At 44.6% G+C, this 13,036-nt stretch overlaps 2 protein-coding genes across 4 annotated transcripts; one reads left to right on the forward strand and one right to left on the reverse strand.

Moving 5' to 3' along the window:
- Positions 1 to 2,780: 2,780 nt before the first annotated feature.
- Positions 2,781 to 4,925, reverse strand: LOC103634210 (uncharacterized). The gene is made up of 2 exons (XM_008655792.1): positions 4,789 to 4,925; positions 2,781 to 3,261 (listed from the first exon to the last, which is right to left on the reverse strand). Exons 1-2 carry the CDS (start codon positions 4,923 to 4,925, stop codon positions 2,781 to 2,783), a joined length of 618 nt encoding a protein of 205 aa, XP_008654014.1.
- LOC103632943 (titin homolog) lies at positions 4,483 to 10,811 on the forward strand. Of its 3 annotated transcripts, none has more exons than XM_008654653.3 (9): positions 4,483 to 4,906; positions 5,129 to 7,289; positions 7,413 to 7,627; positions 7,736 to 7,894; positions 7,988 to 8,167; positions 8,250 to 8,444; positions 8,944 to 9,042; positions 9,412 to 10,041; positions 10,218 to 10,811. In XM_008654653.3, the coding sequence occupies exons 2-9, from the start codon at positions 5,159 to 5,161 to the stop codon at positions 10,557 to 10,559; spliced, it is 3,951 nt and encodes a 1,316-aa protein (XP_008652875.1). In that variant the 5' UTR covers positions 4,483 to 4,906; positions 5,129 to 5,158; the 3' UTR covers positions 10,560 to 10,811. The 3 variants fall into 3 exon arrangements, with proteins under 3 accessions (XP_008652875.1, XP_008652874.1, XP_008652873.1); XM_008654652.2 differs by having other exon boundaries at positions 4,488 to 5,047; XM_008654651.2 differs by having other exon boundaries at positions 4,517 to 7,289.
- Positions 10,812 to 13,036: the final 2,225 nt, after the last annotated feature.

The following is a 13,036-nucleotide window of genomic DNA, read 5'->3' on the forward strand; positions in this document are numbered from 1 at the left end:
TAATATCAAAATTCAGGATGACAACAAAGACAATTCACAGTTCACATAATGGCTCTTTCAGCATAGCATCTCAATAATTTGCTCCCTCTATTACAGAAATCTAGTAAGCATATGACAAATCAATTACTAAGGCGGAACCATCATAACACAAAGCATCATAATGTGCACGGTTAAATCAAATTAATGAAATCACAGAAACTGAGACCTCACATGCAACTAAATGTCGCACTGCACAAAAAAGACAATTAACAAATAAATGTCGTACCCATTAACAAATAAAGAATATCCACGGTAGAGTAATATTCTATTGGTGGACGCGACACTCCGGTCGAGGATCTCGGCGTAGTCGGCTCCCAGAGAAGAGGATACGACGAAGCAAGAGCCTCCGCCCCCGTGGCATATCATAGCAAGAAGCATGGTTCAACTCATATATGAGGCCATCCATCTGCATTCCAAATTGCAATCAATGCCATGAAACAAAACACAAGAAGACCAATAACCAATAAAGATCTTGGGCCAAAAAGGCGCAAGGGCGATTGTAAGGAAGGAAAAGCAGCGCATCATCCATGAACTCAACCCTGAGACAAGAGTCTTAGTAGCCCATAATACACACGGATAAGGCAAAATGTTAAAAGGATTACTCCACGTAGATTAAATCAAATAATAAAGTGGGCCTAATAAGCCTCTATTTGTTCAAGAATTAGAAATACAAGTATAAGAAAGACTCACTGGCAAAATCATGAGTATTCCTATAGGAACAACAGACACCAAAGCTATCAATGTTCATTGAAGAGCCTTCTTTTCCTTCTGAGTTAGTTCATCCCCAATAAGAGCTCTTTTTAGCAAACCCATAGCAGGTCTTGTATCAATTGCTAAGAGTTATGTCCCCTGCAACACAGTCCGTGCAAATAAAACATGACAAAATCTACTTCATCACTGCTGCTGCGCCACTCCTCCACTTTCAAAATTATAAAAACATCACAACATAGTTTTTTTGCACTTGAAATTCCATATCGTCAGATCACAACAGTAATCAAGAATCATCTAGTCTTGGCAGAACAGAAACTATAAACATTTGCCATTTCTTTCATCTCTATGCTACACCCATTTTGAACATGATATCCTGCCAGAATAGTTTTTATCATCTCAATATTTCATATAAACATGATAGATAACAGGACCAAGGAAAAAAGATGAATCGGATCAAAACTTAATTGTAACACGAACTTAATCACAGTACGCTAAAGCCCTTAGACAAGGTGTGCGATATAAACACAGAGCATCGAAGAGATAAGGATGACCTCAGATTAGACTCGCTTTGTTGCAGAAACCTAGAACTACAATAGAAATGAAGAAAGGAACCAAAATTATGGAGCCGACATAGAAGTACCATCACTACACCTACCCGTCCCATCGTCTGCTCCACCGGATTAGAAAAAATGCAACAATATGAAACATCTCAGAATTGCGACGAACGAGCACACCAGAATTTCGAGGAGCTGACTCCCTAGAACGCGCGACAGATGTGCGCTGCAAAAAAATTTGGGAACAGAAGGCACGCGTTCGGCATATCGATAGGTGTCGAACATTCACCTGGGCATGGTGCTGGCGCAATTGCACAATGCGCGCTGCCGAAACTGCATGACGGCGGGCCACTGGTCTGGGTCGGCCTGGGACCGGTCGCAAGCGTCACAGAGGCGGTCGTGCACGGTGAGCTCGACGACGACTCCGTCTTGCCCGCGTCGTGCTCTCGACGGATGTGGAGGCGGAGATCGAAGCGCCTGGGGCAGGGCGTGGTGGAGACAAACCTCTTGCATCGCTTCTTCAAGTTGGGCACGTCGAACAGGGGAGGCAAAACAGGGAGAAAAAGTTCATTACCAAATTTAATACATACACATTTTAAAATATTAAATTTGTTTTAACCATTCAGATATCCAATTTCATCCTCCTTATATCTAATTCGATTTTAACCTCTAGTATCTTCATCCAAACGCACTCAGAGTAGACAGATGCGGTTCAGTTCAGTTGACTGCACGAAGTCTACTCATCCGGTCGCCAAGTCAATGCCTCCTGCTTCCCAAGGTATTGCCAAGATCAACAAGTATTGCCCAGATCACAACCACAATCGCTTAAGAAGAGGATCACATACAACTGATAGCGTATCCATCGTTGTAAATTTCCAGAAATTTCTGCACATCCAATTGAACTTCTCCACTCCTACAAATATTCTTCAAAGCACACACAAGTACACAACACTACAACAGCTATCAATCTCTTGGAAAAAGAGAAGCAAGAAGAGGAACAATTCTTCTGTCTTGAAGAAACAATCAGTTAATTACACAGGAAGGAAAGAAAGATATAAATGAGACGAGCAGATGTGACCTCCCGCGAGGAGTTCCCTAATACACAACGCAACTAACTGGATGCAGCGGCCGTGGGAATTGCACGGGGGAGGAAGGGGAACAGAGGGAGGGGGGCATATTTATCACGTTTTTAATTATTAGGAAACTAAATCAGAGGGGGTTGGAGTCAGCAGTTGAGGATCCCGCCACCCCCAGTCCCGGAAGAGCGTGAAGAGGTTGGGTTAGTGCTGTTGTGAGGCCGCTCGCTGGGGACGACGGGAACGGACGGGGCTCCCTCCCTGGTTAGTGCTGTTGTGAGGCCGCTCGCTGGGGATGATGGCGTTGGGGAAGAAGAAAATTACCAAAGCAGAAGAAGCCGCGGAACAGGACGAGCCTCACCTGCGCCTCGCCGCGCCGAGGGGGAGGGGGGTCGATCGGTCAGGGGTCGTTGGTCAGATCTGCGGTTGCGACGACACGAGGAGGCGTGAAGGTGGGGTGGGACCGGCCCTTGTACTGGAGCATCGTGTCCAGCCGCATCTCCACGCCGAAGCTGCCCGTGTCGTTCTCCGTCCGGAACTCACCCACCCCGGGCCTGGTCAGCTTGATGGGCTTGCCCACGCCGTCGACTCTCACGCTCTGTGTCGCCGTCTTCCGCGCCTTGTGCTTGAACCCCGACACGGACACAGAGTCGTTGAAGCGAGTGCCGTTGAAGGAGAATGTCACGACGAGCGCGCCGTACTCGATGGCCCTGTACATGTTGGGGTTCCGGAGCGACACCGTGGCGGTGACGTTGAAGGAGATGATGGAGTTAGACGCCGGGTCGGCGGGCGCCAGCGCGAACCGCTGCAGCACGGCGTCGTCGGCCGTGGCCTTGGGCAGGAACACCACGCCGAAGGCGAGCACCAGGACGGTGATGAGGCTAGGGTTTTTTTGGATCCGAACAGGAGAGGAAAAACAAGGATCGCGAGCGGGTGTGCATTGGGGGGAGAGAGTGTACGCATCGGACAACAGAGGGACTCTATGGCGTATCGGACGGTCCAGATCGCTGGAAGGCAGAACATGTCAGAGGCAGCCTACCCCTTACCGCCTTAATATAATAATATAGATACTTTGAATTTACCTTGAGTTCTAGCATGGCTCAAGTTAATACCTCTAGATGTAATTGTATTTGTTGGATTAGATAATGACAAATTTGAAGACGAAGGTCAACTCTAATATGCATAGTTTAATTAATAATTTTTATCTAAAACTAGACAAAAATTTTAGTGCAACAAAGGTTATCATTCAACCACCGAACAAAACAAACTATCAAAAGTCATTAAAATCACTAAAAATATAGGTACTCATTTATTTACTCTACTAATATATTAAAATTTTAAGTTCTAATTTATTCTATGTTAATGGATATAAAAAGAGAAAAATTATCATTTTAATCCTTCATATCGAATAGAGTTTTTCCTTAACATAGAACGAAGTAAAACTTTAAATTTGATGTATTGATAGCGCAAATAATAAAAATATATTTTTTATAAAAAATATCATGACTTTTATTAGTGTGATTGTACGAGGAGTGAAAAAAAAACTTAATTGCACGACAGTTTTTCTCATAAAATTATGTATCCCGGATTGTGGTAGGATGGCCGTGAGGAGATGAATTGTAGCGATGCCCTATGAACCTATATATGTTGCACACAACCTAGATAAAAAAAGACAACATCATAAAAACCTCTAAATAAACACTCTCTCTCTCTCTCTCTCTCTCTCTCTATATATATATATATATATATATATATATATATATATATATATATATATATATATATATATATATATATATATATATATATATATATATATATATATATATATATATATATATATATATGCTAAATGAAGATAAATGCATTCCAACGTAGGAAGGCATGTGCAAAAGCAGTCATAGGCTAGCTATTTTCTTCAAACATAAGACTATTCTCCACGCTTAAAATAGGAGCACATATCACCATTCTCATGGGCCGAAAAAGTATAAAAGAAAAGCGCAAAAGGCCATGATGAGCTTCTAGAACTGCTTGACCTGAGTACGGTCCCAATCCCAACTTCCCCAGGCCTCCAAAAATCTCACGGCGACGACGTCACCCGAGCCCCGAGCCTGACGCAGCAGGAGACGCCGGCCGTTTCGAGACCGAGACTGTCGGTGGTGTGGCTCGTGCTGTGCCGTACCCGTATCCAAACTAATTCCGTGGCCGCGGTCGCTACTATCCCGGACGCGGGATTCTACGGCAAGCTTATCGTAGCGCGAATATAAATCCAGATCCCATCTGGGTTAAAGGCCTAAAAATCGCGTCCTCGAAAACCTCTAGTCTAGTTCCGAAAGCGCGCACACAACGACTACAGGAGAAGACACGCGCGACGGCCACGGCCAGGTAGAGACAGATCCATCTCTCACCTCGCCCCACCGCCCTCGCCGATCGGGGTCCGCCGACCCCCAGATCGCTTCTTCGCTTCGGTAGGTGGCCGAGTGTACGCGTACGAGGAGCCTCCCGGATCCCGCCTCGCCGTCGTCTGTAAGATCTTCTCGCACATCTCGATCTCTCTATTGGAGCTTTGGGTTTCGTCTGTCTGTCTGTCTGTCTCTCTCTTTGCGAGGTTTGGGTTTTGTGTCGTGGAGCGGTGGAGGTGCCGTGGGAGCCTTTGGTTAATCCAGGGTGATCTCTGATCTGCGATCTGTGTTGGGGCGTATGGCTCTGGCGTCTTAACAGATGACGTGTTTTTGCTGTGGCGTGCAGGATCGGGGCGCGATCCGCGGGGAAACAGCAATGACGGCGGAGGGGACGGCGTGCAACGGCGCCGGCGAGGCGCCGAAGGCGGAATTCGTGCCCGAGAAGGTGGTCACCGCGTCGCTGGAGGAGAAGGCGGCCGGGGAGCGCGAGGGCGAGGACGTCGGCGGGCCTTTTGTGGTCGTGAACGGCGGCGATTCTGACGGGCACTCCGACCGTGGCTCAGATCTGGGCAAGGCGTCCGGCGAGGAGTCGTCGTCCGAGGAGGAGGACGTGCCCGGCTCCAATGTAGCTCCGGACTTGGCCGTGGGCGGAGATCACGGGTCCGCCCGAGGGGAAGTGAGTGCTCAGGGTGCGGCACTCGGTGCTTCGTCGGCGGACGGCAGTGGTCGTGCTTCCGACGGCGCTGAGGGTGGCGCGGATGAGGGCAAAGGCGAACCAAGTTCCGATTTTGATGCTGAAGCGGCGCCGCAGGAGGACGTTGGTGAAGAGGACGGTGGGGCAGCTGCTCTGGCGTCCAGCGGGTGCGAACCTGCCATCACCGGTGCTGATTCTGAGGCGGCACCAGCTGTGGATGATGAGGTTGAAGGCAAGGAGGGCACGGTGGATGGAAGTGCTGTTGCTGATGTCGCTGAAGCGGTGGTGCATCAGGAAGTTAGCACAGAGCATGATGATGCCCTAACGCTTCCCAAGTCTTCTGCTTCCATGGAGTCCGAGGTTATTAGAGAGGATAACAAAGAACAGAGCACCGCTGATATTGTGGGGCCACATGAGCAGGGTACATGTGGGGCAAGTGCTTTGGTGGAGAATGAGCATCTTTGTGCTGACATGAGGGCTGATTCATTTGTAGCTGTTACTGAGCCTGACAGTCAAGAGGATTATGCTGTGGAGTCCTGCATGCGCGATGATGTCCTAATTTGTACCGAGTCTGGTTCTGCCGACATCGAGTCTGAGGTTAATGGAAAGGATAGCAAACAAGAACAGAGCAATGCTGATGTCGTGGAGGTCATAGGGCAGGGTGTAGTTAGGGCAGATGCGCTGATGGCAAATGGGCATCTTTGTGCCGACATCCAAGCAGATTCTTCTGAAGCTGCTACTAAGCCTGATAACATTGCTAATGAGAGCAAACTGACTGAAGTTGCAGAATCAGGAGAGGATGCTGCTGCCAGTGGAGAACTGGATGCCATCGATGCATCATCACAAACCAATGGGCATATTTATGTTGCCTCGGGTGCTGATTCTTTTATAATTGCTTCTGAGTCCAAGTCTCATTCCTTTGAGACGGATGGACAAGAAACTGATCAGCAAGAAGAGGAAGTTCCACAAACTGAAGCTGAACTATTGGATGGAGTGCTAAAACCAACTGAAAGGAACTGTGCACGCAGTGTTGAGGAACTCATAGGAGAGGAAGTTGACACAGATGGGCATCCCAGTGTAGACGGTACAGCTGATGCTTCTGGGGAGCAAGAAGCCAAGCCCATGCAGGTAGAAGGTGAGGCCACATGTGGTATTCTCGAATTTGAAGAAGTGGATAAGGATGGTGAGGATAGTTTGTGTAATGACTGCATGGTTGGTGTTGTTTCCTCTAATGAGGAAACAGAGCTTCCTATGAAGGAAAGAACAGATGAAGCTGTCCCCAGTGTTAATGTTGGCGAGTCAGAGCAAGTAACTGAGGATACAAGCCAAGATATCATGCAGGGTGGATTGGCCAGGGGAGTTTTTATAGGCACAATTTTTGTTAAGCCAGTATCAGATCCTCATGTTGAATCAAGCCTCGTACATAAAGTCAAGGCAGAAGTTCATTTAGTTGATGAAATCACAGCAGCAGATTTGAAAGCTGAAAATATGGTCGAAGTGAAAAGAACAGATCGTGAAGTTGACGAAATAGAGGTAAAAGCGCCAGGTACTCACGAAATTGGGAATTCTTCAGAAGTAGAACCGAAGGAAGAGTTTGAGATGGAGGTTGATGATGCTGTTTCATTGCATGAAGCTGCAGCTTCTGCATCAGAAAATGGTTCTGAAGAAAAATCTAGCAACATTGCTGTTGATCAAGTTGAACCTGTCAACCTGAATGTAGATGAACTCGCGGTAGATGATGATCAACCCAGTTTTAATCCAGGTTATGGATCTGCTAAATCTTCTGATGTGGCCGAAACAAAAAATGTGGAAGGTATCTGACCATTATTTTCTGGCTATCCATTTTATTTTTTTGAATTTAAATGTATTAATCTCCTTAAATGCTACCTATAACCCGCATGGGAGTTAAACAGTCACATTTATAATCCTTGAGCAGCACAAGTGACAGAACAGAAGGGCAATGCACACCATGCTTCAGGTGAGTGGCATGGAGATCATACGCAAGTCATTGGACCACAGAGGATCTACATAATTAAAGTTCCAAAATTTGCCGGTGATGATCTCTGGGATAAGATCCAGGCTGCACAGGCTCACTTAGACCAACTGACCCAGGAAAGAGACGCAATTAACCGCCGTAGGCAAAAACAAAAGGTAATAATAACCTTCCAAATATTTTTTTCCAAACAAACCTCCAAATGTTGATCTTCTTTCTTTTTATTCATGTCATGCTTCTTAATTTTTGAAAAAAAAATATTGCAGGCTATATGTGATGAATACAGGGAGAAGTTTGAGGCAGCACGTCAAGAAGAGCGGGAAGCAAGGGCTGCCCATGGAGATAAGAAGAATGATTTAAACAGTGTGCGCTCAGTATTAGAGAAATTGCACCAAGCAAATTCAGTTGAAGAACTTGATGAGCTTGTATGAATTCTTCAATGCTCTACCTACTTTGCTCCCTTCACTTCAAAATTGCACTAATCTTAGTTCATTTTCTTCTTTCCTTTGATGTCTTAGATTGCAAAGAAAGAGAGGATTATGCAACATGAGACCATTTCTTTGAAAGAAGAAAAGCTTTTAATTAAAGAGATTAATGAATTAAAATCCCAACGGAAGCAGCTGTCCGCCACCATGGGCTCAAAGGCTGAAATCAATGAGGCATTTGACCAAAAAGATCACATTCATGAGCGGCATAAGGTATTGAAAGCAAAAAAATTTAATTGTGCTTTAATACCATTCCATCCTTTATATATTGATTGGTTTTCTTTATCATGTCTAGGTGTTAAAGAAGGATTCTGATGTTTTATTCAGCAACCTGAAAGTCCTAGAGGAGAACACAAGAAAGATTCAAAAATCTTTTGCTGATGAAAGAACAGCTCTCAGAAAATTAACAGAGGAACACCGAGCAGCTAATGAAATACGTCAAAAGGCCTACAGCGATTGGACTGAGCTTAGATCAGAGCCCAGCAAGAAGGTATGGATCTTTACTTGTTGCTATTCTTGTCCATTTGGTTCAGGGGGTGGTTTATGAATATCCAATCTGTTTCATTTTACACCATTCACAAATTCGGGCAGTATCGCATGGTTAAAAATTCAGAAATACAAAGTACTGGATATAATGGTGTATTGGATACATGAGTAGTTTGAGAAGATTCCTGGTTACATGGAATGAAAGGCTGACTTACACTTCAAGTTTCATCAAGTCATCACTATTAGTGATGTCGTCCTCATTGATGTCACTTGCTGTGTGCCTGTGCTCTTGTTTTCAGAATTTAATTACTGATTACCATTGGTGGGCATTTTATATGTAATATGCTGCTCCTGTTTTCTGGAGGCAGGGGTGTTAAAGTAGTGTCATCACTTATACAGAGTCAAATTTCTTGCAGGGAACCATGTGATCTGTTGTGTTTAAAGCTTGTTTATTAGTTTTCTAAAAGCTGAACAAGTTCCTTCGCATTTGTTTTGGATTGCAGAATGAATACTTTTTCAAGTACAGGGACGCCCGAAATGCAGCAGAAAATTTCAGAGCCAATGGAGATATAAATGGACTTATATCACACTGTAATAGTCAGGTAAATCGCACAGCCTGTCTTCATTATGGCTGCAATTACTATATCAGCATTTAATCTGGTTTGGTTTCTGTTGATTAAGCTGGTTTTGATATTCCATATGCCTTTTGCTAATTAAGTAACGGTACAAGTTCATACCATTAATGTTTGCAAGTGCTTCTGCTCATTATATGTATTCCAGTACTACAACTAAGCATTGTATCTGAAGTCCTACCCTTCGAATAACTGCCAGCGTTTTGGAGACTCCTACATTTTTTTCTCCATTTGACTGTTATTAAAGTTCAACTCTCATGTGTACTGGTTCTAAAATACAATGCTCTCTTGTCTCATCATTTTGTGACGTGCCAGCCGATATTTTTTTTCCTCTTTTAGATTGAGAGAGTTATGGAAATATGGAACAAAAACGAGGACTTCCGCAAGCAGTATGTTGAATCGAACAAGGTTAGCACACTAAAGAGATTAGGGACCCATGACGGACGAAAACTTGGCCCTGGTGAGGATCCTCCGGTCATTCCAAGCCGAAGACCAAGCAACATTTGTCCATTGTCTGCCTCAAGCCCGGAAATGATCACCTTAGCTTCAACACCAGCACCTGTATTGGCTGCTGCAGCTGCAGTCCCTTCCAAAGAGAACTCCTTTCCTGCTTTGGCAGCCCCTCAGACCAGTAAGCGCGCCAAATCAAAAGCATCTGGTAGCTCTGCCCAGATTAAGAACAAATCTGTTATAGTATCAGAGGAAGAAGATTTGGAACAGACTTTAAAGGAGAAGGCTCATCAATTGGAGTTAGCTAGGAAGGCAGAGGAGTTAGATAGGAAGGCAGAGGAGTTGGCGCGGAAGGAGGAGGAACTAAGAAAAGAGAGGGATGCAGCTGAAAAGGAGCGGCTTAGGATGGAGCAGAAGGCTAAGGCTAAGGAGGCTGAGGAGAGGAAGAGGCGGAAAGCAGAGAAGGACAAGGAAAGAGCCGAGTTCAAAGCACGCAAGGAAGCTGAGGAGAGAGAGAAGGTACGGTATATTCTACATCTCCTCTACTTTGATATTTGAGTTACATTACTTACTTTGATATTTGAGTTGCATTACTTACTTTGATATTTGAGTTGCATTACTTAATCATACATAAAGATAGACCATCCATGCAACAAGTTCCAATTCTAATTCCGACCTTGTTCGAGCATTTCCAGAAGAAAGCAAAGAGAGACAAAAAGAAAGGCGCAGCACCAGCAGATTCGAGCGCCATTGGTGACAGCCATGCTGCTGCTTCGGCTACAGCAGATACTGACAGTAATGCATCAGACAACCCAAGGGAAGCTGACGTTTCTCAACCAGCGGTGGCTCCCAGGAGGCCGGCTAGACCAGCGGCGGCAATCAAGCAACTGAACAGGTTGCAGCCCATGCCAGCGCCCCTGCGTAACAGGGGCAGGAGGAAACTGCGGCAGTACATCCTGATCGCAGCGGCGGTGCTAACGGTGCTGGCGCTGTTCGTGGCAGGCAACTACATTCCCAGGCTGAGGTCGCACTCCTAATTTTATCGTTAGGAAAGGAGTGCCAGTTCTGTCGCGGTGAACCTGGTGGTGGTTCTACCTAGAGGATTCTTCTTTTTTCGACTGTTCGGGTTGGTTTGTATTTAGCTTCCCTTATTATAGGTTTGTGATAAAAGTTATTACCGGATGGTGGTGAAATATTCGTTAGAACATGATAATAATGACTATAGATTCTTTTTTGTACATAGGTCTCTGGTGCTAACCTTAGCGTATATGATATTTAATCATATTCTATGGCGTTGGCTGTCTCCGGTGTGAACGATGTCGTTCACTATGTTCGGCAGAGACGAGTTGAATGTATCTTCTGCGCGCTGCGTACAACCCAGAAGAGACGAGAGAGAGTATGTTTAGGATTTAGAGTATGTTAGTTGTTAGGTTTAGGGTTTAGAGTTAGGGTTTAGGGTTTTTTTTTGATTATTTTTGTACCGACAACCAATCACCTAAGGCCAGCAAGCCTACGATCTTGGAGGTTGATATTATATAGGCTATAATACCTATCACGATATTCGATATGGCGGTCGCCTTGCGAAGTGATAACTACGACAATGCTCCATTAAATATGAGCATAACATTACGGACACACCTTCGTCACCATGTCCATGGAAACGATGTTGAAAGATTAGAGAATCCTTATAGCTGGCGCTAGGCAGTACAGGGGTCCTCACGATAAAAGGTACCAGGGACAGGGACCATACTAGAATCCATTAAGACCCAATCGTTAGCAAAACCACGACAGCATAACTCAATGACAATAATTTGCAAAACCACGACAACATAACTCCATGGCAATAATTTGCTGATGTTTGTAAGTTGCAGGTCAAGATCATAAGATATGGCACAAGTTGTTGGCTCGATGAGAGATAGGGATAATAGGAGGTATATACATGTAAAACTACCACCCCTTTGAACTATAAAAGGAGACGATAGAGCAGCATTCAATTCAAGTTCGAGAGACCACTATAAGATCCACCAAATCAATCATACCAATGTAGCAATAGTGAGAATTAGTCTAGCTTATCTAATTCAGTTCTTCTGCAAAGAGATGTTGTGCCTCTTTAGGTTGAAGATTGTTAGTAAGATAATGTAGGGTAGTTTGCACACTGGGGCCTGGACCTCTATAGAAATCCTTGCGTGTTAGCCTTTTAATATGCAATGACTTCGTAGACATACTTTACGGTGTCAGGTCTCACTTCTTGCTCCCTTAGCGATCCTTCCTAAGATATTTTTGATACTTTGATGTCTTTGCTACGACAGATGTCATCTCCGTAACTACTTAACCTGTCTTAGCTTATATTGTACTATTAAATTTTCCTTTATCTTGTCGTTCAACATTTCAGCAAAAACTACAATCGACCACATGGAGCACATTCTTTTCAGCATTGGTCTCTAACAATTCATAGATAAAGGTGTGCTACAGAACTGCGAAATTCCAATATTGTTAACCATTTCTTCACATATGAGTTGGGATCTATATAAATGACGATTGTCTCGAAGAGAGAAAGAAAATTAAGCACCCATTAATCACTGCTTCACTTATGACATTGTTGGTTATCCATCCAACTTAGGCCTTGTTCGGTTATTCCCATTTTGGGGGCCCTCGGCTTCCGAAGGTCCTCAAAAATATGATTTGACAATGTTTTCCAAGTATGCGAGCAGGCATCTTCGGAATCAGGTTACGGGTATACAAGAGCATGGTCAAGACGAAGCTTGACTGGGATGAAAGGCGATCATGACGAAGGATAAGACGATCACGAAGCTATGTGCAGAAAAGCTTCGGCATGACGACAGAAAAGGGGAACCGACTTAAAGATGAAAAGCCAAATTAGACCTCGAAGAATTACTATAGAATTATTGATAAATGTAAAGGGCATTAATGTAATTTTACACGGGCCGCGTCCCGTGCCTATAAATAGATGAACAGTACTCTCGTACTGTTCACGCTGACTTGACATTCCCTTTTTGCATCACGCCTGTACCTTTACTTTTCATCAATTTGAAGGTACATCTATAATTTGTTTCTATGAATTTGATGATAGAAAGAAGTTAATTGTGTTCTTCGTCATCTATCGAATTTACGAAGGTCTTTTCCTTGTAACCTTCGTCCAGAGTTCATTATATCCGAAGGGATATAATGTTTATAAGGACGAAGGACTTTAACATTTAACACTTTTTATGTTGCCTTGTTCTTAACTTTTAGTATTTGAGAACAAGTCCCCAACATTGGCGCCCACCTCCGGTGAACTCACTTCCATTTCTTGAGCTTTGAACATCTTCGGCAAGCATCACCTTCGTCATGCCGCCAAAAAAGCTTCAGCGACAGGGGCTGCCACTCTGCAGCCGCTGGACCCCAATCAGGACGTCCTTTCTCTTAGGGAGGCCCGAAGCCAGAAGAGGAAGGCCACCAGTCCAACGCCTCCGGAGGACGACTTGGACCAGGAAATCCAAAACCTGGAGATGCT

Source organism: Zea mays, chromosome 7 (assembly GCF_902167145.1).
Source record: "Zea mays cultivar B73 chromosome 7, Zm-B73-REFERENCE-NAM-5.0, whole genome shotgun sequence".
Lineage (NCBI taxonomy): Eukaryota > Viridiplantae > Streptophyta > Magnoliopsida > Poales > Poaceae > Zea > Zea mays.